Source organism: Lepidochelys kempii, chromosome 2 (genome assembly GCF_965140285.1).
Source record: "Lepidochelys kempii isolate rLepKem1 chromosome 2, rLepKem1.hap1, whole genome shotgun sequence".
Classification (NCBI taxonomy): Eukaryota; Metazoa; Chordata; order Testudines; family Cheloniidae; genus Lepidochelys; species Lepidochelys kempii.
The window spans coordinates 271,980,711-272,007,891 of record NC_136381.1 but is presented as its reverse complement, the minus strand read 5'-3'; the positions used below and the strand labels follow the sequence as shown (position 1 = coordinate 272,007,891).

The 27,181-nt window shown below is 55.8% G+C and overlaps 1 protein-coding gene across 4 annotated transcripts in view; it reads right to left on the bottom strand.

The window, feature by feature from the left end:
* Positions 1 to 27,181, bottom strand: part of AGAP3 (ArfGAP with GTPase domain, ankyrin repeat and PH domain 3) — a 231,304-nt gene that overhangs the window by 112,814 nt on the left and 91,309 nt on the right. For all 4 annotated transcript variants that reach the window (XM_073334978.2, XM_073334979.2, XM_073334976.2 and 1 more), the window contains exons 3-7: positions 21,621 to 21,708; positions 21,274 to 21,359; positions 20,016 to 20,157; positions 18,156 to 18,290; positions 4,775 to 4,902 (exon numbers count right to left, since the gene is read on the bottom strand). In XM_073334978.2, coding sequence (XP_073191079.1) covers positions 4,775 to 4,902; positions 18,156 to 18,290; positions 20,016 to 20,157; positions 21,274 to 21,359; positions 21,621 to 21,708 — 579 coding nt within the window. The remainder of the gene's footprint in view (positions 1 to 4,774; positions 4,903 to 18,155; positions 18,291 to 20,015; positions 20,158 to 21,273; positions 21,360 to 21,620; positions 21,709 to 27,181) is intronic.

The following is a 27,181-nucleotide window of genomic DNA, read 5'->3' as shown; positions in this document are numbered from 1 at the left end:
GCCATGTTTGTCTTTCTTCCACAGGACAGAAGCGACTTTATCTGCACAAAGCAGACTTTATCTGGTCTCCACATTGGAGGAGAAGGTTCAAGGTCTGGAGCAACAGGTATCGACCCTGCGTTGCATAAGAGAAACTGAAGATTTCCTGGACAGACGTCAGGATATGCTTCTACGGGCACAATGTTCTGAAGATTCAGAGCAGGCTGCACATCGGGGACAGGAGGACGGTGAAGAAATTTGGCATCATGTGACCTCCAGAAGAAAAAAGGGGAATGTCCATGTACCAGCAACGCCAATACAGGTAAGCAACTGTTTTCATGTTCTCTCCACAGGTCCTAAGGCGGAGAGTGGACCAGATGATACGTCTGAGGGAAGGGAGCAGAAGGAGACTCTGCCGACTGGAAGGCATGAGATGCACTGTCCTAGAGATGGGGGTTCTATGACCCCCATTCCCAAGAGAAGGAAGCGGGTGGTGGTGGTCCGGGACTCTCTCCTCAGGGGGACTGAGTCATCTATCTGCCGCCCCGACCGGGAAAACCAAGAAGTCTGCTGCTTACCAGGAGCTAGGATTCACGATGTGACGGAGAGACTGCGAGACTCATCAAGCCCTTGGATTGCTACCCCTTCCTGCTTCTCCACGTGGGCACCAATGATACTGCCAAGAATGACCTTGAGCGGATCACTGCAGACTACGTGGCTCTGGAAAGAAGGATAAAGGAGTTTGAGGCGCAAGTGGTGTTCTCGTCCATCCTCCCCGTGGAAGGAAAAGGCCTAGGTAGAGACCGTCGAATCGTGGAAGCCAATGAATGGCTACGCAGGTGGTGTCGGAGAGAAGGCTTTGGATTCTTTGACCATGGGATGGTGTTTCAAGAAGGAGGAGTGCTAGGCAGAGACGGGCTCCACCTAACGAAGAGAGGGAAGAGCATCTTCGCAAGCAGGCTGGCTAACCTAGTGAGGAGGGCTTTAAACTAGGTGTGACAAAGTGGGACTGTTCTTAATGTTTCCTCTGAATACTGTAGGGGTGCCTCAGTTTCCCCTAGGCATTTCTTAAGTCTCTAGGTGGTGGGATAAGGGGGTGTAATTGTTGCAGAGCAAAGGGCCAGTGTACATAAATGGCTGACACTCTGTCTCCTGGCGACTGATGGCCTGGGCTCTTCCCCCCTGCAAGGAGAGAGCTAAAGGGGTGGAGAACAAAGGAATCAGGTGACCTCTTGGCCCAGAAAAGGGACAAAGCCCAGAGGAGGAGGGGCTGGAGAGAGTTTCAGTATGGGGCTGGCTGAGGATGAAGGAGTGAAGTGCAGACGTGGTTGTCTGGCTCACTGCCCCCCAAAATGGACCCGGCTGAGGGGTCCTGTACTCTGTACCTACAAGCTCTGTTTTGGACCGTGTTCCTGTCGTCTAATAAACCTCTGTTTTACTGGCTGGCTAAGACTGACTGTGAAGTTGGCGGCAGGACCCTCTGGCTTCCCCAGGACCCCACCTGCGTGGACTTGCTGTGGGAAGCGCATGGAGGGACGGGGGATGCTGAATGCTCCGAGGTCAGACCCAGGAAGGTGGAAGCTGTGTAAGCTTTTTGCCTGGAGACAGGCTGCTCACAGAGAGGAGGCTCCCCCAGAGATCTGACTGGCTTCATAGGGAGCAGTTCCAGAGCATCGCCTGGGGACTCCGTGACACTAGGTTCACCGGGGGAAGGAGACCAAAGCCCTTAGGTAAGTGGGGAAGTGAGATACCAGGGGGAAGCAAGAGCAGAAGAGCGCGAGAGGGGAGGGCTCCTGCCTCATACTGAGAAAGCATCAGCGAGTTATCTCAAGTGCCTATACACAAATGCAAGAAGCCAGGGAAACAAGCAGGGAGAACTGGAAGTTCTGCCACAGTCAAGGAATTAGGATGTGATTGGAATAACAGAGACTTGGTGGGATAACTCACATGACTGGAGTACTGTCATGGATGGATATAAAATGTTCAGGAAAAAGGACCTTGGGGTTACAGTGGACGAGAAGCTGGATATGAGTAAACAGTGTGCCCTTGTTGCCAAGAAGGCCAATGGCATTTTGGGCTGTATAAGTAGGGGCATTGCCAGCAGATCGAGGGACGTGATCGTCCCGCTCTATTTGACATTGGTGAGGCCTCATCTGGAGTACTGTGTCCAGCTTTGGGCCCCACATTACAAGAAGGGTGTGGAAAAATTGGAAAGAGTCCAGCGGAGGGCAACAAAAATGATGAGGGGACTGGGACTCATGAGTTATGAGGAGAGGCTGAGGGAACTGGGATTGTTTAGTCTATGGAAGAGAAGAATGAGGGGGGATTTGATAGCTGCTTTCAACTACCTGAGAGGGGGTTCCAAAGAGGATGGTGCGAGACTGTTCTCAGGGTAGCTGATGACAGGACAAGGAGTAATGGTCTCAAGTTGCAGTGGGGGAGGGTTAGGTTGGATGTTAGGAAAAAGTTTTTCACAAGGAGAGTGATGAAACACTGGAATAGGTTACCTAGGGAGGTGGTGGACTCTCCTTCCTTAGAAGTTTTTAAGGTCAGGCTTGACAAAGCCCTGGCTGAGATGATTTAGTTGGGGTTGGTCCTGCTTTGAGCAGGGGGTTGGACTAGATGACCTCCTGTGGTCCCTCCCAACCCTGATATTCTATGATTCTATGAATGGCAGCGACCTGCACTGGGACTCAGAGATACCCCTGTAAGCCAGATGCATGGCCCCGGGTATGTAAGTGCCCGGCATGTCGAGAGCTGGGAACGTATCCCAAGGATCTAGGCTGGGCTTGACGGAGCTCAGGGTTACCATCCACCCCTGAAGTGCTGGGTGAATTTGCTGGGACATGGTAAGTCCAGGATCAAGTGCACGTGCCCAAAAGGAAAGGCGTGGGGGAACAATGGGAGGAGAAACCCTGGCCTCCAAAAGGCAAGACCCCTCCTTGATTGCCCCTGACGGAGCACAAAGGCCCCCTCTTCTCAGCAATGGTTCATGAAAAGCGTCCCTGAAGGTGGGTGGAAGAGACTGGAACTAGCGGGTAACCCCAGTGGCTACCTAGAGAGCCCATGAGTGCCAGGTGTGTGCAGCCTGCTGGCAGAACAAGGCCAAGCCGCTGCCCGAGGTGGGCCGTGGGGGCCAAGGCTCTGGCAGGAGCAGAAGAATGAGGCTCCCAAGCTGCCCGTTGTCCTGGGTGTGGAATGGGCAGAGCTGGACGAGACCCCCTGCCACAGGAGCCCCAGTCACGGAATGGCTCCTCTCAGTAGCTGGGAGCGAGAGACCCAGGGAACACGGACTGGCTTCAGATCCCTTGAGGGTGTGCGGAGATCAGTGGGCAGGGAGGGCCAGGGCTGCAGGAAGAGGCGTGCTCTCAGTGCTGGGCTGGCTGGTTCTCGCTCCAATGCCCAGGGTCTAATGAACTGCTAGATGTGTGGCCAGGAAGGACTCTTCCCCCAGGTCAGATTGGCTGTGACCTCCTCGCCTCCCTCTGTGTGGGCGCAGATCACTCGCTGGGATTATCTGGGTCTCTCTCATTGCTCGAGCATTGGGCACCTCAGCCCCCCCAGTCTCTGCCTGTGGCAAATCAGTCGCCTCCCGAGTGTCTCAGTTGGGTTGTTGCGCTGAGGGGCAGGTGCTGGGCTAGACAGGAGGTCAGGCAGATGATCTGGTGGCACCTTCTGGCTGTCAAACTCTGTAACTTTAAGGTAGGGACCAAGACCATGAACTTGAATAGAAACTCACCCATTGAAAGATGCTAGCAGCTCATTCTGGCAGCTTTGTCCGTTATCTCCTCAGCACTTCAGCATGTTCAGTTCTGTGTTTAATCCTTGTTTTAACCACTTTAAGTGCTCCAGGAGTCAGGCTCCCAGGCCTGAGACTCAGGGACAGTGTTTGCACCTTCCAGGTCTCTGCTGTGGGAGCTGACTCGAATAAAAGACGTGTACTCTTGGGCACACAAACACCCTGTTCTGGAGACTTGCTGCTCCCTACTGAGCAGCATGTCCAGCACCTCCTCTCGTACACCTCCGTCTCGGACAGCGCCTCATCTTTACCCCGGGGCCAGGGCAGCCATCTCCCAGCATCCTCTCTGGATTGAAGACTGATGGCTCGGGCAATGTCCTCCTCCTCCTTACCTGTGCCCTTCCCCCTAGGGCTCCCAGGAACCCACCCATTTTCTCACAGCCTTCCTGCTTCTCAAACACTCCGACAATATTTTATTTGTTTCCATGTCTTCTGATATTTGCTCTTTAAATTCCCTCTTGGGCTCCCCCTTTCCGCACACACCTTATGTGCCAGAGTTTGTTCCTTCTGCAGGCCACCCTTGGCTGCATGTCCCGGCCCAGGAAGGGGACAGTTTGCCTCGGGGGCCCTGGAACCTGGTCACATAGCCAGACTGGCTAAGCTCTAGCTGCCCTGCCACCTTTGCAGTCTATAGCTTCCCTGCCTCCTGGGACTCTGTTATTGGTGCCTCCAGGCTCCCACGCTGAATCGAAAGATTGTATCACCCTCACTTTGGATTCCAGGATCTTCAGGGTTTGGAATCACCCTTCCCAGAGCCGAGTGTCACTTGGCTGGTGTTTGGTATCTTCCCTCTCGTCAGGGGCTCCACGCTGCTTGCCCTGCAGGCCCCTGACCCCCAGGCAGGCAGGCAGAGAGCTGTTCTGGGCTTTAGGCCAGCAGCCCCCCACCAGCTGCACTGGCTACTCTAGGGCTTGTGTTCAGAGACGGGGGGTAGGCAGACCCAGCCTTTACCTTTCAGTCAGCGGGGGCTGCTAGGGGTGGGGTCCCGTTTCTCACCTGGTTGATGTGCACAGAAGGAATAGAGGCCGCAGAGACAGACGAATGGCTAGGTGAATTGGGCAGGGACTTGCAGGGCCCTATGGAGAGCTGCTGTTTCTTCCGCAGGGCCACCACCTTCTGAGCCACTGAAAGAGAGAAGAGAGGGGCTAGGATCAGACGGCTTTCCCCACCCACTGCACCTCCAGAGCAGTTCAGAGCGACCCCGTGCCGGCTCCTGCCTCTGCCTGCAGCCAGTACCAAATGCCATTGGCCTTCTTGGCAACAAGGGCACACTGCTGACTCATATCCAGCTTCTTGTCCACTGTCACCCCTAGGTCCTTTTCCGCAGAACTGCTGCCTAGCCATTCGGTCCCTAGTCTGTAGCTGTGCATTGGGTTCTTCCGTCCTAAGTGCAGGACCCTGCACTTATCCTTATTGAACCTCATCAGATTCCTTTTGGCCCAATCTTCCAATTGGTCTAGGTCCTTCTGTATCCTATCCCTCCCCTCCAGCGTATCTACCACTCCTCCCAGTTTAGTATCATCCGCAAATTTGCTGAGAGTGCAATCCACACCATCCTCCAGTTCTAGAGGTATAATAGAAAGAATCAAAATCACTGTCGGCCGGTGTAAGGGCCTTCTCTTACTGTGACAGTCTGAGGCCCTGTGCTTAGGCTAAGGCCTTTGGCTAAGCAGCAGAGGCAGCCATAGCTGGGAAGCGACCGGTCACCTCCTCACATCCCAAACTAGTCACATTGAAATAAGGTGCCATTGGTCTGTTAGGATACAATCCTGTCCTGATAACGTCTATCGCCTCCAGAGAAAGGGAAGTGCCTAGAAGATGTAAAAGGAAACTTAGTCTGATAGCATTCTGTCTGGCAAGAACTCACTTATCGATAGTTGGGGTGTGAAATCCTCATTTCTGTGTTGTTCTGTCACTGTAGTCCCCATTTCCCCATTGTTTGTCTGTATAATCTCTGTCTGGTTCTGGGATTGTTTCTGTCTGCTGTGTGATTAATTTTGCTGGGTGTAAACTAATTAAGGTGGTGGGATCTAATTGGTTAAATAATCATGTTACAATATGTTAGGATTGGTTAGTTACATTTCAGTAAAATGGCTGGTTAAGGTATAGCTAAGCGGAACTCAAGTTTTACTATATAGTCTGCAGTCAATCAGGAAGAAAGGTGGGGAATGGGAACGGGGAATGGGGGTGGGGAAATTGGAATCATGTTTTGTTAAAGGGGGGAATGGGAACAGGGACACAGGTAAGGCTCTGTGGTGTCAGAGCTGGGAAGGGGGACACTAAGGAAGGAAACTGGAATCATGCTTGCTGGAAGTTCACCCCAATAAACATCGGATTGTTTGCACCTTCGGACTTCGAGGATTGCTGCTCTCTGCTCATGGGAGAAGGACCAGGGAAGTGAGCGGGTGAAGGAACAAGCCCCTAACATCGCTTGGGTCTGCCTCAGCGACGTTACACGTCTCGACGCTCTAGCTCAATGGGAGCTAGCTCTCGAGCACATCTATGTGAGCTGGGGATTGCACCCCTCGCTCATAGCACAGACCTAGCATGACTCCGCTTGCTGACAGAATGGTGATGAAACCATCCGGCCAGATCCTCAGGATATGGACCAGGGTCTTCAAAGGCAGGAAGGAGAGAGAGCACACGCCCAAGGGCTCCAGGCAAAGGTCCCACGGTGTAGCAGGCTCTCTGGAGGTATTCGCCAGGGCTTCAGGAATCCTGCAACAGCAGCGTGACTAAAATCAGCAGGACTCTCCACTGGGGGTTTCATGGGGAAAAGACAAGGAACGGCCCAGAGACTTCAGGTCCAGCCAACAGTCCCAAACAGATTAGACAGGCAGAGAACAGGCAAACATTATCTGCTGCCCACAGAAAACCTTTTCACTCCCCAGGACAGAGGGTTTTCTGCATGCCTTCTGCACTCCCGCTGGGCTCAGCAGGTCTGAAATACTGCTCTGAGATTCAGGCCACGAGGAGGTGCGATTCCCGAACAGGAGGCAGGGTCAGACCATCTCCTTGAGACAGCAGGGCTCAGGGTACCAGTAGGAAAAATGAAGGCTCCCATAAGAGATTTGGGAGGGCCATACAGCCACATTGCCTAGCCCAGGCTGGAGCAACCAGCATGACTCAAGCTCTGGCCTGTCATGTGTCCGTTTGATCACCAGTGGAGAGATGTTCCAGTCCAGCATGGCCATGGGATGGAGTCTCTGGAGCAGACTGTAGGGCACTTCACACTGATGTTTGCTGGAGTGGGGTCCTCCACTTCTTTAACAGCAGGTCCACTGGGGCCTGTTTCAAGCAGGACTACTGTCCCTGTCATAGATACTGCATCTGGGCTCCTCACAATCTTTAGTGTATTTATCATCACAGTGCCCCCGTGAGGGGGGCAGGACTATTACCCCATTTTGCAGTTGGAAACTGAGGCAGAGAGAGACAGACCATGGGCTTGTCTACATGGGACGTCACTGTGCAGAAAGCTCGGGCGCTGTAGATTCACACTCTGGCTTTTTGCACAGTAACGTCCCATGAAGACAAGCCCGATGTGATATGTCCAGGATCACAAAGGATGTTTGCTGTGGAGCAGGAACCAGGTCTCCCACAGCTCAGATTAGTGCTCCAACCACCATACCCAGCCTTCCTCCCAGTGCCCACGGCAATCTCTAGCACTCTCTTTGCTGGCTGGATGACGGGCCAAGCACCAGTCCCACAGAGCCATTCCCTCCTGACTGTTCTGCAATATGCACTTGTTTGGTGACAGAATAGGAAGTGTTCTACTGTGACTGGGCAACACAACATCACATCCCCTGAGCAGCTGCACAGACGACTTTACAGCCTCTCCCCCAGCACCCAGTTCCAGACACTGCTACCCAAACATCTCACTGCCACGAGCTGTCCGCTCTGGGGAACCAGCCACAGCCTCGGTGATGATCCCAATGGAGGGGCTCCGAGAACTCAGCTGCACTCCCTTCAGCCCAGCATCTAGGAGCTTCCACCAAGAGGTGGCCAAGGGAGCAATGCCTCGTCATCTGCACTGAGCGCGAATCCTGCTGCCAGCCAGCGCTGTCGCAGCCTCATTTGCAACTACACCAATGTATGTGTGAAGAAACCAGGCGTCCCTTAGTCCCCGGCAGACTCACACTGATCTCCGAGGATCCTCTCTCAGGAGAAGGGTAACTGGCAAACATCCCTGGAAGAATTGCCTTGGCCTGGCCTGAGCCCTCGATGGCCCCACAAAGGAGATTCTTTGGGCAGGCACGAGAGTGGACTTCTCTCGAATCCAGAAACGGAGGGCCTGGAACACCTTGAATGATTCCTCGAATGCCTGGGGAGAACGGGGACAAACTAGCCAACTGTCTAGCAATGGGAACATCTTGACACCCGAGATGGACATGAGCCCTCCCAGGCATCTGGTGACTCCCCTTGATGCAGCCCCTTGCACTGAGAACGGACGCTGTCCCTCCACAGAGAGAGGTGTCATTCCGACAGCCACACTGACGCAGGCATCCTTACGCTGAGAGCTCCAAGCCAGTTTTGAGGGGACAGGGCAACACCTGGAACTTCCCAAGGAAGCTAGGTTTCAGAGTGGTAGCCGTGGTAGTCTGTATCAGCAAAAACAACGAGGCACCTCGTTGTGGCACCTCAGAGACTAACAAATCTATTTGGGCATAAGCTTTCGTGGGATATAACCCACTTCATCAGATGCACGGAGTGAAAAATACAGTGAGCAGTATATATATTACAGCACATGAAAAGATGGGAGCTGCCTTACCAAGTGGGAGATCAGTGCTAACGAGGCCAATTCATTTAAGGTGGAAGTGGCCTATTCTCAACAGTTGACAAGAAGGGGCGAATATCAACAGAGGGAAAATTACCCTTGTAGTGTTAACGAGGCCAATACAATCAGGGTGGACGTTGCTCATTCCCAACAACTGACAAGAAGGTGTGAGTATCAGCAGAGGGAAAATTACTTTTTGTAGTGATCCAACCACTCCCAGTCTTTATTCAGGCTGAATTTGATGGTGTCCAGTTTGCAAATTAATTCTAGTTCTGCAGTTTCTCGTTGAAGTCTGTTTTTGAAGTTTTTTTGTTGAAGAATTGCCACTTTTAAGTCTGTTATTGAGTGTCCAGGGAGATTGAAGTGCTCTCCTACTGGTTTTTGAATGTTACAATTCTTGATGTCTGATTTGTGTCCATTTATTCTTTTGCGTAGAGACGGTCCGGTTTGGCCAATGCAGTCAGTCTCTAGAGGGCCACAATGAGAAGAGGCCGTTTCTCATGCTGGATGAGAAAACCTGCCTGAGGAGCTCACCTCTGCTCTGAGCAGCTCCTCAGGAGGGATCCCTGCAGCGCAATGGGGTGAAACTGATTCACGCATCCAAGCTGAACGAGATCTAGCAACTGGATGGGATTCCACTGCAAGCTGCCATGCCCCAGCAGGCAGGCAGGGAAGCAGAAGTCAGAAATCTCAGTGGTTTTCAAGCAACACGCCAGATTTTCAGCCTTGATGCTGAAGGTGATACATGGTGGCAGCTGATGCATCAGCTCGGCCTCACACATTTCTGAGAAACCTCTCCAACACCGGAAGGACGAAGACTCCCTGTCCCTGGTGGTGTCGGACTCAATGGTGCACATACAGGAGCCTGATCGTACGCTCCGGCGCTGGTCACAGGCAGAAGGAAGAATCCAAGCCCTTGGGACTGGTGAGACGGACAAAGCTGCAGCTGCTCTCAGCACACCTTGCAGGAATCTTTCCACATGCTCCCTGGACTCAGGCTAACAACTCGCCGCTGCCAGAGCAGCGCCAAGAAGTCCAGCACAAAAGGGCCCTTGTGTAGAGGTCAGCTCAGCACGGTGCAGAAGCGCTCTCAAAACAAGAGTCTGCTGGAGCAGAGAGCCCCCAGGGCTGGTGGCCTTGGTCATGGCACTGATTTACTCCGAGCCAGGGAAGATCCTGACACTGAGAAGCACCTGCACCCGCCCACTCTAAGGGAACAAATCTTTGCTGGAGACACTTCACCACCAAGACACCAACAGGTGCATGCTGAGTGCCAGCAGCTAAGAGGATCATGTGCATTGGACTCATAGAAGATCTGGGTTGGAAGGGACCACAGGAGGTCATCTAGTCCAAGCCCCTGCTCAAAGCAGGACCAATCCCCAATCAAATCATCCCAGCCAGCACTTTGTCAAGCCTGACCTTAAAAACTTCTCAGGAAGGAGATTCCACCACCTCCCTAGGTAACCCATTCCAGTGCTTCACACCCTCCTAGTGAAATAGTGTTTCCTAATATGCAACCTAAACCTCCCCCACTGCAACTTGAGACCATTACTCCTTGTTCTGTCATCTGCCACCACTGAGAACAGCTGAGCTCCATCCTCTTTGGAACCCCCCTTCAGGTAGTTGAAGGCTGCTATCAAATCCCCCCTCACTCTTCTCTTCTGCAGCTTAAACAATTTCACACTTGAGTTCCTTCAAAACTCTTGGGTGAATATCATCTGGTCCTGGTGGCTTATTACTGTTTAGTTCATCAATTTATTCCAAAACCTCCTCTAATGACACCTCAGTCTGGGACAGTTCCTCAGATTTGTTACCTAAAAAGAATGGCTCAGGTGTGGCAATCTCCCTCACATCCTCAGCCATGAAGACCAAGGCAAAGAATTCATTTGGTTTCTCTGCAATGGCCTTATCATCCTTGAGTGCTCCTTTAGCATCTCCATCGTCCAGTGGCCCCATTGGTTGTTTAACAGGCTTCCTGCTTCTGATCTACTTAAAAAGTAATAGCAAAATTTTTTTTAAGTCTTTGTCTAACAGTTCTTCAAATTCTTTTTTGGCCTGACTAATTGTATTTTGGCACTTCATTTGCCAGTGTTTATGCTCCTTTCTATTTTCCTCACTGGGATTTAACTTCCACTTTTTAAAGGATGCCTTTTTGCCTCTCACTGCTTCTTTGACTTTGTTGTTTAGCCACAGTGGTGCTTTTTGGTTCTCTTACTGTGTTTTTTAATTTGGGATACACACCGAGGCTGAGCCCCTATGATGGTGTCTTTAAAAAGTTTCCACACAGCTTGCAGAGAGTTCACTTTTGGCACTGTACCTTTTAATTTCTGTTTCACTAACCTCCTCATTTCTGTGTAGTTCCCCCTTCTGAAATTAAATGCTGCCGTGGTGGGCTGCTGGAGTGTTTTCCCCGCCACAGGGATGTTAAATTGAATTAGATTAGGGTCACTATTACCAAGCAGTCCAACTCTATTCACCTCTTGGACCTGATCCTGTGCTGTACTTAGGACTAAATCAAGAATTGCCTCTCCTCTGGTGGGTTCCAGGACCAGCTGCTCCAAGAAGCAGTCATTTAAGGTGTCAAGAAACTTTATCTCTGCATCCCATCCTGAGGTGACATGGACCCAGTCAATATGGTGATAGCTGAAATCCCTTAATATTATTGAGTTTCCTATGTTAATGGCCTCTCTAATCAACCTGAGCATTTCACAGTCACTATCACCATCCTGATCAGGTGGTCTTATGTACTTATGTTCTTAGAATAGTGGAGAGATAACGAGGAGCACTGAATGGGGTCAGGTAGGGAGGGGCTGAGCAGTGATGGGTGGGGAGCAGGGACTAGCAGGACATGGAGAGAGACACACTGCTACGCACTCAGACAAGACCGTAACTGCTCCTTTATCCAACACTAAAGGCAGCTCTCCCCGAGCCGGCAGCATCGGGCCCCAGAGCACACGCTGCTTACCTGCTCTAGCAGGCTCCTCCTCCTCCTGCCAAACTGGCTTGGTCACTGTTTCTGCTACTGTGTCCGGATCCTGAGACTCACTAAACAGATCCTGGCATCCCAGCAATATCTCAACCGCACCCCTTGTCCCTGTGCTCCCCATTTCACAGACCCAGCACTCTCTCCTCAGGATCCTGCGGTCTATGGCCACAGCAACGCAGGGAGGCTTTGTGCTGTCCCGCTGTACCTCAGGCTGACAGAAAATGAACCCTGAGAATTCATTCCAGAGCTCCAGAGAGCTGAGGGGTCCCGCTGCTTCGCCCCTGCTACCCTGACCCTAACACACCAGAACTGACGACCCTTCCCGTCTCCACAGCTCTCCAGAGCCCAGAGCAGAGCAGAGCAGAGTGAATTCAGCACAGCCTGACTCCCCATTGCCTGCACATCGGCTACACTAGCCGCACGCTCGAAGGAAGGCCTCCGAGACACGTCAGCACCGGAGCAGAAGGGAGTCACCATCGTTCCGGATGTTGGTGCTAGCAAAGTGGTGACAAAACCTGAGTTCCATGGAGGAGACCGCAGAAAACCTGATCCCTGCGCAGCAGAGTGAGGGAAGCAGACCAGACGGGTCCCAGACTCATAAAGTTTAATTTTAGAAAGGACCATCAGATCATCTGACCTCCTGTGTCTGACGGGTCATTCTGTTTCCCCAGGGACCTCTGCATCGAACCCAGCCACTGGCACTTAGATAAAGCATCTTCCAGAAAGGCCCCTAGTCTGGATCTAGAGACATCCAGAATTGGAGAACTCACCACTTCCCTGGGGAGTCTGTTGCCGTGGTTAATCGCACTGTTAAAAATGTGCACCGCATTTCTAGTTTGAATGTGTCAGGTTTCAGCTTCCAGCCAGTGTTCTGCCTGTCTCCGCTAGAGGCTAGAGTATAGAGCCCTCTAGTGCCCAGGCACTTCTACATTGTAATCAAGTCACCTCTCAGTCGTCTTTGTGAGAAGCTACACAAATTGAGCTCCTGGGTCCTCTCACTGCCAGGCATTTTCTCCAGCCCGTGAATCATTTCTCTCTCTTTTCTGAACCCTCTCCAGCTTTTCAACATCCTTTTAAAAATGGGGACACCAGAACTGGTTGCAGTGTTCACCAACACTGTACAGAGGTAACATCGCTTCCCTACTCCTATTTCCGTTTATACGGTCAAAGATCGCTCTAACGCTCTTGCCTAGCGTCACACTGGAAACTCATAAACTAAGTCTAGAAGAGACCACATCATCATCTAGTCTGATCTCCTCAGACCCCAATCTTCAAGTCGTCCACACATTTTATCAGCAGTAATTTTATATGGACTTCCAGGTCGCTGATGAAAATGTTGACTAGCGTTGGGCCAAGTACCAATCCCTGTGGACCCCACCATTCAATGGTGACTCTCTATTGATAACTACATTTTAGATGTCAGCCAGCTCTTGATCCATCTGATGTGCACTTCACTGATACTGGATAGTGCTGATATTTTAATCAGAATGTCGCATGGTGGGCTGTAATGATTGGGCCTACAAATAAATCCTCATTGTAAATTCAACTGTAAGAAGTGACTGAAAGTTCACAAAATGTCACAATAAGCTAAAACTTTTGGTGGGAAAAGGTACAAAAGGGAGACAGAAAAACTGAATTAGTCCATACAAAAAGCCTGCTGACATAACTCAAGGACTATGTTAAAAACATGTCTGGTAAACCAGACTGCATGAGACCAAAAATCAGTGAACCAAAACTGGCATGTCAGCAATTAGGCCCAGCTGATGGACAAAACAATGAGAGGACGGGCTATTCCACCCACCACCTCCTTTTCAGGCCCTTAATGAAAGAGACTTTGGAGGGGAAATTGGCGACTGGAGCATGCTTCATCCTCATGACTGCCTCCCCCACCCTCTGCTGGGACCCCAGACCATCTTCATCCTAATCCTGAGAGATGTGCTGGCCAGACTGGGCCACAGAGAGGGAGCCGGATGACCCCAGCGCCAGCTATTCCCAAATGCCACCTGTGATGTGAGACTTGGGCTCTTTCCCCCCCATCCCCCACATGTCCTTCCCCTTCCCAACCTCACTCCTCCTTTTTCAAAGCCCTCTCCTTTTTCCTTCTGTCTCACAGGAGTCCGGCTTGGCCAGCCAAAATGGGGTATTTTGCAACACGGCCACAGCCTGAGACCTGAAAGAGGCAGCTAAAAGCAATGGCCTGACAGCCTGTTCCTGGTACAAGTTTGCAAGGCCTCGGAGTGGCTGATCAGACCACGCACTGGCCCGTTTCTCCAGTAGGAGGAGGGTGCAAGCGAAAGTCGACAGCTAACTCAGAAGCTGCATTTTCTCTCTGTTTTCTTTTCTCTCCCCTTTCGTGGGTGTTTGCCTTGTTTTGTCTTCTAGGAAATGGGATCAGACTTTAGCAACAACCACCGCTCCAGCTCATCTATCCAACTACGTCTGTGTTCCGTCATTACCATCTGTGATACCATCCCAGTGACGGTCAAACAAGGATTCCTTCTAAAATCTCCCCCCAGCTAAAGGGAAAGGGACAAGGAATGTTGTTAAAATGAGAGCCTGAGTTAATACTTAACATTTTGGGTGCTGTAACTATTATTCCTTCTTTTCTGTGGCTTTAATACAAGGTTAACAGGAGTTTTTAATGGAGTGTTTGCCATGGTGCTAAGCAGGCTGCGGTCTCTGGATACCAAACCTCAAACCTCGTTTAAAGCTGTTTAATGTTGGACAGCGACTGGGTCATGCTTACACCTTACACTGTGTCCCAAGCCTCGGTTTGCCAGAAACTGGAAATGGATCACTGGATGATTCCCTGTTCTGTTCACTCCTCTGGGGCACCTGGCATTGGCCACTGTCGGAAGACAGGAGACTGGGCTAGATGGACCTTTGGTCTGACCCAGTGTGGCCGTTCGTATGTTCGGCCCACATAGTCCATCTAAACCCATACAAGAGGCACGAGGGGCTGCTCCACATGGAGACGCGGCGTGCGGCAGGCTGGAGTGTCAGCCTACAGCAGACTAGCCTGGCGCACGCTAACCGGCCAAGCAGGCCCTGCTGCCGTTCAGTGCTGGGGCTGGCGTGCGCTCTGACCTACTGCCGCGTCAGCCCTCGGGGACGGAGAGGGCGCTGGGCAGCAGGCGAGGCTTCTCTAGATTTACACCCAGCGTGCTGCGCACTGAAGGCCTGTCTGCACGTACACCCGTCGGCGCATCTGGCGAAAACACGCGATGCCGACGGGAGAGCTCCGCGAGCAGCAGGAGCCGTGCTGGCGGGAGAAGCTCTCTTGCTGACAGCACTGTGCACACCGGCACTTCTGGTGGCGTAACTCACGTCGCTCAGGGGGCGGCTTAGTCACACCCCAGCGACATCGGTTATGCCAACCTAGGCTACGTCTACACTACAGCCTCCGCAGGGACAAGCCCTAAGCCCTGCTCTGAGCTACCTGCTTATGTCGGTAGAGCTACATCACAAGGTGCTTATCAGGATCTCGATGGGAGCGCTTCTCCTGCCCACCTAGCTGCCGCCTCTCGGGGAGGTGGGACACCTACGCCAACCCCTCACCCGTCGGCGGAGGAGCATCTTCATTAAGCGTGACAGGGCGGAGCTGCACCAGGGCAGCTTGTCAGTGGAGACAAAGCTTTACGTCAGCCGCCTTGCAGATGCCAAGTCTCGTACTTACACAATCACCTTTATCAAGCAATCTTGGAATCTCATCCTAGAATGACACCAGGTGTGTTTGAGGAGACCTGTTTTCCATAAACCCATCTCGACTGGCATTAATGATAGTCCTTCGATTTATCCAACGAATCCTGTCTCCCTTTCTCCAGGACGGGTGCCAGGCTAATGGGCCCATATCATCCCTCTTGCCTTTCTGAATATTGGCACAACAGTGATACTCCTCCAGTCTCCTGGAACGTCCCCAGCATTCTAAGATTTGTTAAAAACTATCAACTGTGGGCCAGAGATCTCCTCAGCCAGCTCTGGTGGGACTGCTGGGTGCCTGTTATCTGGGCCTGCTGATCTGAACTTGTTTATCCCTAGCAGACATTGGCTACTAACGGAGCTAGGCAGGCCTGGCCAGTGCACCATGGGATGGTAGTGGGAGGACAGTTTGCACCCCAGGGCTATGAGACCCGTGATCCCCTTCCATCCTGGCCCTGCACTGGTGGAAGGGGAAGCAAATCTAACTCCCAGGGAGTGTGATCTCGCTGTGCAACGTGTAGACAAGTGTGCTCCGGGTATGCTAGTGCGAGCACACAGTGGTTAGTGTCACCTCTCTAGTGTCAGTAACGCTTCACCAGGCCTGCTCCTCTGCTGTCTGCCCCACTCACTCCCCGCCCACAGCCATGTGCCCCGGGGCATTACTGCACGTTCTGGCTCAGCTGTCCTAGCGCTGCGGTCACCAGCTCAGCTTCACGGCTGGGAGCCCTCATGCAGGTGATGCCCAGGCACCCGTGGGCGCCGTAGGCATGGAGTCACAGACAGCCGCGCTCAGCACGGTTAGCCTGCATCGGGGCTGAAGCACCAGGAGCCCGAACCCTCGCTACAACCCAGCACTCTCCACGCCCCATTCTGCTATTTCCTTCCAAGGCATCTCACCCCCTCTGGATCACTTCCCGGGCTTCACTGCGTTTTCTGCTCCTCCCGGCTGACCAACACCTCGCAGCGTCCTTCCAGATCACGACTGAAAACCCGGCCCCAGCACTTTGCCAACACTGCCCCCAAGTCCTCACAGCCCCAGGAGGGAGCTTAGGGTCACGGGCCCCACTTCACAGGCTGAGAGGTGAAGCAACTTGCCCAAAGGCAGTCAGTGTCTGTGCTGGGCTGGCAGCCCTATGGCCCACACTGGACACCTTCTTCAACTCACCCCTTTGTTGCGGATCCGTATCTGCTGAACTGCCCTGCGGCCAGCCCCGGCCCATGGCAGAGGGCCATCCCCCAGCTGATTTCAATGAATTTCCAAGTCCGATTTAGTGACACCAGGTACCAGACACTTCCCAGAAACCTGCTTCCCTCTGGATCCTGTCCAGAAACAACTTAGTTTGTCTGGCCAGATCTCCCCTGCTCACGCTCCAGGGGCTCACACCTAGTCTCTCCCACTGTTCTAGAGAGAGGGTGAGACATGCAGGCAGGTGCCAGCTGGCATGGACACTTCACCCGGAGCTGAAGCTGGGGTGCACACTGGTGAGTCCCAAGTGCACGAATTGGCAGTGCCTGGTAAATTCAGTTAGCCAGTTCCCATAATCTCCCAGAACACACCTTGCCCAGGCCCACTGGCCTGTGTCGTCAGAGGACCCTTTATCCAGGTTTCAGTCAGGTCTCCACTACAACGTAACTGTCCAGACCTTCCCTTGACAGCTGGCTCTGGATCCCAGCCATTTTAGAGCCATCACTTCTGCCGCCCCCTCTTGGCCACATTGTGGTCTCTCTAGGTCAGTCCATCCCATGTACCTGGACAACCCCTTGGTAGGAAGTCATTTAGCCTAATGGCAGTGAAGCAGTACGGCCAGGAGCAGTGTTTCCCGGGGGCGGGGGGTGTCAGCACTCCCCAGGAGTCCTAAAGCACTGAACACTTGATTACCATCTAAAGCAAAGAAAATCTGGCTCCTCCCCTCCCGGCACACATGGCCTGTCAAGACCAAGTATTCCCTGCCAGCCTCCCAAAGGCGCACGATTCAATATCAGGGTTACCACTGCTACACTTCCTTCTCTTACTTCAATGGGTCCTGTCGCCGAGAAGGTGAATCCCCTAACCCTCAGCTCTTGGATAGCCCTTTCCCTGAAGCCCCGGAGGCTTTGCAGAGGGGGAGCAAGTCCATTACCTATCTTACAAAAGGGGAAGGACTCACCCACAGTCAGTGGCAGAGTCAGCCGGGGCCCTGCCCACTAGACCACGCTTCCCTCTTCTAGGACCAAGCAAGAAAGAAATCAAGCTCGGCTGCAGAGGATTGCGTTGCACCATTGTGTTCCCTGCAGCTCCACTTCAGCTGCCCCTTGCTCCAACAAGCCTCTCCCATGTCAGCAGTGCACTGTCCTTTCCAAACCTCCTTCCATGCCACCCTCTAGGCCTGCAGCCTCTTCCTTTGGGGGCACAGTTCTCCTCCTCCCATTCCCCTGCACGCAGCTCCAATCCATCCGGCCACACAGCCCTGTGCAGGCTGTCCCGTTGGGCTCGTGGCCAAGCTCACCCTGGAGAGACGGGGTGGGAAGGGAGAGCAGCCTTTGCAGCGTCTCTCCCAAGGCAGGCTCTGGCTGCAAGCCCCTGGACCCCCTGCTCCGTGCAAGCAACAGCAGCAGCTTTCTACCCCAGCTGTTTCCATGCTCTGTTCCCTTACTTGGGGCAGCTTCTCCGGCCAGCAGTTTGGCTGCTCCCCGCCCCACAGCATGTCTAGATACAAAGGATTCGACTGGACTTCCTCCCTGCCTCCCAGGACATTTGCAGTCACCCATTTCTCCAGCCTCGCACTCCCTTTGCCTAACACAGGCCCTCTGGGAGAGACAAGCACTCCAGCGAGCCAGTCACAGGTATCTGGGGCTGCAGGTGCCAGAGCCCTGTATCGGCCGGAGAGCGAGGGGGCAGGGACGGGCGCTGCGCGGCTCCGCCCCAGGGCTGCAGTTACCATCCTGGAAGACTCTCTCGACGTTCAGGCCATAGGTGGCGCAGGTCTCGTAGTACGTGCAACGCTTCAGATCGTTGGAGAGTTTGCGGGCCCGAGAGTCATCGATGACACGGGGATTCGTGGCACTGATCGCGTCTGGAAACCAAAGAGAGGAAGAATTAGAAAACAGGTTTCCACGCCCCCATCCCACCCTGGAGCCCCCCAAAATACCAGGGTCCCAGCACATTCCCAGGGTCCCTCCAGCCCCAAGCAGGGCTGGGATAACCAGCTCCAAAGCCCAGGCCCCTTCTGTCCCGGGCTGAGATAGCCAGGTTCCACAGCACGTCACTGGAAACCTGGCAGCCCTCGTCCTCCCCACCACGCCTGCCTCCAGATCCCCTGGTTCCACAACCCCCTCCGGGGGCCCAAGGCCTTGGGTCAGGAAGGTACCGTCCTGCTGTGTTCCCCACCCTGCAGACACCACTGACGATTCTCCTCTAGCTTTAATTCCTTGTAGCCTAACCCTAGGAATTTCTGTACTCCCCTCCTTCATGGGGAACTTGAGGAGGGTGGGCTAAGCCAGCAAGAGCAAGCACTGGGCTCTGCTACACACCCCACTGCCACTCCCATGCCTGGAACAACCCCCCCGGCCCCTGGCAATCCCACTCCCCACCCGCCCCTGCCCTTCTCTCCACAGTCAAAGGCACACATCAAAGGCTTGTCCATGCCGAAGTCCTCCACCCCTCCCGCCTCCACCCCCCTGCCCGGCATGTGTGCTGGCTAATGCGTGTGGGACCCCTGCAAGGCGGGACTTGGCCTCATGGCTGCGTGAAGCATCCTGTGTGAGGCAGAAGCAGTCACACTAATGCCAGCTCTAGGCCACTGCAGTCTGAGAGGCGTTGCTACCACCAAGGCTTGAGAGCCCACGCCGCAGCCTGAGCCGCCATGCCCACAGGATCCCCGGAGCCCGCGAGCGTCAGGCCCGCTGCCAGGCTGGGACGCGGGCTGCCAGCTGCAGGCTAGCACGGACGTACCCCAGGCTCCTCATTCGCCCCCTTCTGCTGCAGAACGGCCAGCTTCTGCCCCCCATTCTGACTGACGGGAAAGCGCCTCCCGGCTCAAATCCCCTGGCCAGCCCGGCCCACGGGAGCCCCCATGCACCCAGTCACCTTCCCCTGAGCCCACTCTGCCAGCCTGGGCAGGTCCGTCAAGACTCATCTCCTCCTCTGCACCTGGCACTGGCAGGACCTGGAGAAGTTTCTCCGCCCCCACCGCCTTCAGTCTCTGCCCAGGGCCCCGAGAGATTCATCCGCCTATCACACTGGCCTTTGCTGGGCCATGCGGGCCTGCTTGGGCTGAGATCCTAGGCAAGCCCCTGGGTGCAGCCCTGAGACCCCCTCTCCACCCTCTGCCCGACGCCAACCTCCTGCAAGGGGTACTGGGATGCGTCAGGGGGGCCATGGTTTGGGGTGGTGTGTGGGGGGGGTGCCAGGACACCTCAGGGGAGCCCAGAGTCGGGATGGGGTGGGGGGGAGGTGCCAGGACACCTCAGGGGAGCCCAGAGTCGGGATGGGGTGGGGGGGAGGTGCCAGGACGCCTCAGGGTGGCCCAGAGTGGGGGTGGGGGAGGTGCCGGGACGCCTCAGGGTGCCCGGGGGGAGCGTGGGAGGGAGAGGCAACAGCTGGCACCGGGTGCCATGGTGTCTGATGTTCCCGGAGGGGCTTGCCACCCCAGCGCAGGAGAGACTTGTTGGGGGAGCGACTGGCCCTCCCAGAAGTGAAAGCCCAGGCCCCACACGGAGTCCCTGTGAGCCCCTTACAGGCACAGCCAGCCCTGGCATGCCGGGGTGTCCCGGCAGCGCTCGCCCTGGGTCCCTCTCACCTTGCGTCCCCACCAGGACCATGGGCACCTCGGCCGTGCTGCGGTAGCTGGAGAGCCGCAGGTAGTAGTTATAAACGGTCTGGAAGCTGATCTCGTCCTCCAGGCTGAAGACAAACACCACGGCGTCCACCCAGGCGGCGAACTGGGGGAGATACCGGTCGTCAGCCCAGCGCCCGCCCCACTGCGCCCCTGCCCCGCTCTCTGCAGCCCAGCACCCGCCCCACTGCGCCCCTGCCCTGCTCTCTGCAGCCCCGGGCCTGCCCCACTGTGCCCCTGCCCTGCTCTCTGCAGCCCCGGGCCTCCCCACTGCGCCCCTGCCCTGCTCTCTGCAGCCCCGGGCCTGCCCCACTGCGCCCCTGCCCTGCCCCACTGCGCCCCTGCCCTGCTCTCTGCAGCCCCGGACCTGCCCCACTGCGCCCCTGCCCTGCTCTCTGCAGCCCCGGGCCTGCCCCACTGCACCCCTGCCCTGCTCCACTGCGCCCCTGCCCCGCTCTCTGCAGCCCAGCGCCCACCCCACTGCGCCCCTGCCCCGCTCCCTGCAGCCCAGCGCCCACCCCACTGCGCCCCTGCCCCGCTCTCTGCAGCCCCGCACCTGCCCCACTGAGCCCCTGCCCCGCTCTCTGCAGCCCAGCGCCCACCCCACTGCGCCCCTGCCCCGCTCTCTGCAGCCCCGCACCTGCCCCACTGAGCCCCTGCCCTGCTCTCTGCAGCCCCGCACCTGCCCCACTGAGCCCCTGCCCCATGCCCTGCAACCCAGCGCCTGCCCCACTGAGCCCCTGCCCCATGCCCTGCAACCCAGCGCCTGCCCCACTGAGCCCCTGCCCCGCTCTCTGCAGCCCCGCACCTGCCCCACTGAGCCCCTGCCCCATGCCCTGCAGCCCAGCGCCCGCCCTGCTCTCTGCAGCCCTGCACCTGCCCCACTGAGCCCCTGCCCTGCTCTCTGCACCCCTGGGCCTGCACCACTGAGCCCCTGCCCCACGCCCTACAGCCCCGCTCCCTGCAGCCCAGCGCCCCTCACACCGCACTGGGGTCAGCACTGATTGGGGGGGAGCACCCTGTGCTGACCCCACCATCCACTCCCTGCAGTTTTTAAGCGCTTCCTGGTCTCCCATCCAACCCTGTTGTGAGACACAAACCCCTGATGCCTCTTCCCGGACTGACGGCCAGCAGCCTCCTCTCTCCTTCCCCAGGAGCTCTCCACTCCTTGCACAGGGCTCTCAAGGGGCGGGACTAGTGCGGGGGAGAGGGGGGATCTTACCTGGAGCTCGGGGGGGCCCCCTTCATCTCGAATCAGCAACAGGTAACTCTGACCATCCACTACGATCTCCTTCTTAAACCGGCCACCTGGGGACAAGGCAAAGCAGTGCACTGAGCCAGGGTCGGGGGGAGGGAGGGGGGTATGCAGGGCGCACACCTCCAGGGACACACCTGATGAAAGGCAGCCAGGTGGGCAGGCGCCTGGGGGCAGCTGTGAGGCTGGCATTGCCCAGAGAGAAGTCTAGCTGGGGGGTCACTTCTTAAGCCAGGGACTAGGAGTCAGAGCCCATCTTCCCCTGCCCAGAGCTCAGCATGGGGACAGCCCCCAGGAGGGCAAGAGGCCCTTACCTTCTGGGGACTCCTCCTGCACGTACGTGCCAGTCAGGTAGCGATGCACCAAGGCCGACTTGCCGCTGGACAGGTTCCCCACGATGCCCTGCAACACAAATGTGTGTGAAAGCGCCCTGCCCTCTCCGTGCTAATCGACATGGGGCCAGCACATCAGCCAAGCCAGTGTGGGTGACACACACACTTACTGCTGGGGCAGCAAGGCCCACCTCAGAGGGCCCAGGCACTGCACCCCCCAGCTTGCCATCCAGTGCCATCCGTGGTTCGCCAGGCGGAGCACTGAGCATCCTTGAACTGGATGGGAGCGAAGAGCAGATGCTGGAGCCCTGCTGGCTCAAGAGAGGGCGGCTGAATGCAAGGGGGCTTCCCTTTGTACCACGGAACAGGTACAACTACAACCATGGAGGCCCAGCACCAGCCACCCCCTACCAGCCCCCCGATCTCCCGTTGCTTTGATGGACACCTCTGCTGTCAAGTCACCGCCTGACCCACAGGGAAGGAGACCCTTCTCCCGGCCCACACACCAACCTCCCAAGGGCCACACAACCAGTCACACAGCTCCTGATGCACAGAAAGAGAGAAAGCGTCTGGCTTTGGGTTTGACCACAGCTGCTGCCTGGGATCCCGGCAATGGGGTGTAAGATCTGCCCTTTCTCTGCCACCAGCAGAGCACACATTTACAAGTGGGGCTGGCCGCGCTGCCTAGAGTTACGGTTGCCTGACACGACCCACCATAAGCCCCAGTTTCCCGTTGCTAATGACTTCCCCAGACTTGAGCTGTATGGGCTGAGATTTGCCAAGTCAGTGCCTGCTTCTGGCTGGCTCATTCAGGGCGTCTCCGTAATGGTTCTTCTGGAGAGCAAGCTCAGCTGCCAGCAGGTAAAGCCATTTCTCTACAGAGCTCTCGTGCCTCCGGGGGCTGCAGCAGGTACTAGAAAGTTGGCAAGAGGATAGTCCGGGGGTCAGGGAGGCACCTTCCGCTGTCTCTGGGAAAACCCGGTCAGAGGTGGCCAAGTTCTAACCTGCACAGCAGACAGTCCCCAACAGCACATGTCCAGTGCAGCTGGGTGTTGGCTTGCGCCTTCCTTTTCTGGGCTGTCCATGTGCACTAAGCACGCTCCTCCCGCCCCGCTGAACCCTCCGCATTGCCCACAGAACAGCGCCCCGCATAAAGACAAAATGGACCCTTCACCTGCTATACTCCCTCATCTGGCCTACGGAAAGCAGCACTTGGCAAGGAGCCAGGAGAAGGAGCGTTCTTACCTCACCGCTTCTCCTGAGCGCTGTTCACTCCGTGCACCTCCCTTGCTGCTGACCAAGGCCTCGTTGCCCCACACTGGGAAGCAGGCCAGTATCAGCCTGCTCCTTTGCAGAGCTGGGAGCGTAACACAGCGTGTAACGGAGCAGACCCAAGTCTCGGCTGCTTGAGGTTAAGATTTTGTCAGGAGTACTTTTAGTAAAAGTCACAGACAGGTTGTGGGTAACAAACAAAAAGTCATGGAAGCCTGTGATGTGTCCTTGACCTTTACTAAAAATACCTGGGGACGGCACACTAAAAGCCAGAGCCCTGCCGGGGGCTGACTGCTGGCCACTGCTCCTGCCCCAGCCACTGCTCCTGTGATGGAGGCTGACCCAGCCCAGTTGCTGCTTTGGCCCTGGGGGCTGCACCTGCAGCGGGGGCTGACCCAGCCCCGCCACAGCTCCTGCCCTAGTCTGCTACTCCTGGGCAGGGGCTGACAGTTGCTCCAGCCCCACCGCTGCTGCCGGCTGAAACCGAAGAAGTCATTAAGGTCCATTAAAGTCACAGAATCTGTGACCTTTGTGACAGAATCGGATCCTTAGCCACGCTGCCTCGCAGAAAGAACCTGCATCTCTTTGGCCTTAGCCATGCTGTCTGTAAAGTGAGGCTACTCATGTATAAATAACCCAGTGTGTTTTGCATCCTCCTCTAGTGGCTTCTTGACCGAGGATATAACCTACCACTGCTGTTAGCGAATGTAGCTCCTCTGTTAGCTCAAGTGGTAGAGGTTTGCACTGCACCCAGAAATTCTGAGTTCAAACCCTGCTGGTGGCTGAGGCCAAGGTGCTTACAGTTGCATATGAATGAATTTTTCCCTCAATTTTTCTTTTTTCAAAATAAATGCCAGGAAATTCCATCTCCATAGCTAGGAAAGCCGTGCACAGAACGAGGCATGGTCCTGTGGGAAACGTGGCATATGATCACCCAAACAAACTCTCTGCCATAGTAGACCTCCCAAGAACGAGGGAAGGCTCATTTCTGGCATTTCTGAACTCCCAAGTGCTCAACTTGGTAAACTTGGTCACGTTCTTTCCTGACAGGTTTGTGTGTGGACGGATAAATACAGCATCAAGGTGCTGCTCCACATCGTCCCTCCCCACCCACTGTGAGCCCAAACAGGCCTCACACTTGGAAGAACGGATGACCTGATAAATCTGGCTCAGGGTAACTCTGCAGGACGAGGTATGACATTAAGCACATTAAGCTTAGTTTGTGGGGTTTTTTTATTATGTTAGGTTATCTGCTTTGCTAGACATCACGGAGATCCTGGGCAATGCTCTGGAACTGCTCCCTACGAAGCCAGTCAGGACTCTGGGGACGCTTCCTCTCCCCAGGGCAAGAAGCTTACACAACTTCCACCTTCCTGGGGCTGACCTCGGAGCATTCAGCATCCATGTCCACACCACGAGTCCGCCCAGGCAGGGTCCTGGGGAAGCCAGAGGGTCCTGCCCCCCAACTCCGCAGTCAGACGTGATTCTCAGCCAGCCAGTAAAATAGAAGGTTTATTAGACGACAGGAACATGGTCTAAACACAGAGCTTGTAGGTACAGAGAACAGGACACCTCAGTCAGGTCTGTCTTGGGGGGCAGGGAGGCCAGAGCCCGGATCTGGGCCTCCCTCCATTTCCCCAGCCAGCTCCAAAACTGAAACTCTCCAGCCCCTCCTCTCCTTTATCTCTTTCCTGGGCCAGGAGGCCACCTGATCTCTTGTTCTCCAACATCTTAGTCGCACCTTGCAGAGGAGGGGCCCAGGCCATCAGTTGCCAGGAGACAGGGTGTCGGCCATTCTCTGTGCAGAATCACACTGGCCCCCCTAGGGCTCTGCAACAATCACACCCCTTGAGGCCCCCACCTTGAGACTTAAGAACTATATAGGGGAAACTGAGGCACTCACACAGTATTCAGAGGAAACATTAAGAACATTCCCACTTCGTCACATCTCTCCCCTCTTCGAGACTGAACTGAGCAAGGTCACTTTAGCCGGTGACCTGGGGAAGTTCGAACCCACCAACATTCCCATGGATGCCCCAGCATCTCTCCCATTCCTTGGTGGGAGTTACACCAGGCCCCTCCAGTTTCACACCCTCCCTTAGGTCGGGTGTGCTTGATGGCACTCACAGGCCGCATGTAGGAAAGTTTATGCGGCCCTTTTGCCACCCCAATACCCCTGGGATTCGAACTGGGATTGGGATTTCTCCCAGTGCTCCAGTCTGGAGGGCTGCGATTCGGGCTCTTTTGCTTAAGAGCCCCCATCTTGACCTTGGCCAGCTCTAGGCTTGGGCAGCCGCTCCCCACCTTGTGGCCCAGGTACGACACCTCTGCCATCCCCACCTTACACCTTCCAGCTTTTACCGTCAGTCCTGCCTCCTTGGGGCGACCCAGCCCTCTCTTCACCTGGGACACGTGTTCCTCCCAGGCCTGGCTAAGATATCCTCAACGTATGCCAGGCTCAAGTTCTCCACCCCCCTCAATAGCCGATCCATCCAGCACTGGGAGGTGGCTGACACCCCCTTGAGGTCGAAAGGCAGGACTAGAGACCCCCCCTCTGCTGAAGATGGTCAGCAGCGCGTCTGCCCTGGTGTCTGCCTCGGTGGAGGACAGAGCCCCCGCCCCTGGGTAGCGGGGGGCGAGATCCATCACCCCCAGGACGTATTTCTTCCCTGACCGGGTCGCCTTGCTGAGGGGCCCCAATATGTCCATGGCCACCTTCTGGAAAGGTTCCTCTGTGATGGGCCGGGGTCTCAAGGGGTCACAGGACCTGCCGTGCCGCTGGGCCGCGTCCCAGACTCCGGGCCAGTCACAGTTCTGCAGCAGCCACTGCTGGGGCCTGGATGCCGTGGTGACCCGAGAGAGGGACATCATGGGCCAGGTACGACAGCCAGTGGCAACACTTCTGGGGCACCCCCAGCTGCCTCCTGATCCCCCACAGTTCTATTTCCCCTGGGGGAGCCCCTTCCCGGTCCAGGAATCCCTTCTCCCACGGGGATCTGTCCCTGCAGCCTTCCCCACGGGGGTTTGCAGCCTGTGGCCAGCACGTTCCCTCAGCTCCTCCAAGGAGGGATCCTTCTGCAGCTCGGTCTGGAATTCAGCTGCTGGGGGAGGGAGTGGGACCTGCTCCCTCTCACGGGCTGGGCCTGGGGTCACAGCCCCGCTGAGCCCTGTCCCTGGTCGCTCGCTCCCTGCGTGGGATCACTTCCCAGCAGCGCCTCTGGACCAGGCAAAACTGGTTGGCGGCCGTCCTGCACTGCCTGTGTCTCCCCCCTCAGCTGGGGTCTTATATCCTCCCCTTGCTCAGCGCTGCCCTTGCTGTCCCAGTGGGGGTAGGCAGCGAGCTCACTGCTTTCCTCACTGCATCAGAGCCAGCGTGAGCCCCCTCTCTGGTGTGCAGGGGGGTGGGGAGCATCTCTCCATCCCACTTGGCCCCAGGGGGCTGCTTACAGACAGGTGGGTATCCTGAGCTTAGCAGCTCCTCCCCACTGCCAGCCAGGTCATTTGCATTTTCACTGACCATTTCCATCTTAGCAAATTGGTTCCCTGGATTCAAATTCAAATCCTCAGCCATTACAGGAGCAGGGCCTGGATCCTGTCCCAAAGAGATATAGTCATCCCCGAACAGCACTCGCAGCTGATATCCTGGAGAACCCCAACAATCAGCCAGCCCGACCCCTCCTGGGTCTGCACAGGGATCCGGGCCATAGGCAGGGCAAGGGGCTTCATCCCTGGGACCTTCACCCAGGTCACACAGCCCCCCAGCATATGGTGGAGTTGCACCACCTGGGGTCTGACAACAGTTCACTCTGTCCCAGGGTCTCACCACCCCAGGAATGTCTCCCCATTGACCATCACCTCCCACTCCCACTGGGGGTCCGAGGGGCCTGAGCCCAGGAGACTCCACACAGACATATAGGTTGGCGTCAGGAGTGGGAGCCTGTCCACCTCCCCACCCATCTGGCTGACGGAGTCTATGGCCTTGGGACCCAGCAAGGGAGCTAGATACCGGGGCTTTTCCGCAGGGTGCCCCTGGTTCAAATCTCCAGCCTGCTCAAAGGCAGTGAGGTGGCATCCACATGCCACCCCTCCTTAACCAGGGGCAGCAATTTAGTCTCGAGGTTCCCTGCGGAACTGGCCCCCCGGGGTCTATCCCCACTCACCCCGGGGAGGTCCCCTAGGCCTCTCCGCTCCCCCACCGCCAGTTCATGCTGCTGATGCTTCTGCAGCTCTTTCTCGGGCTCTCGCTGTCTCTCACAGTCCTCTTGCTCTCT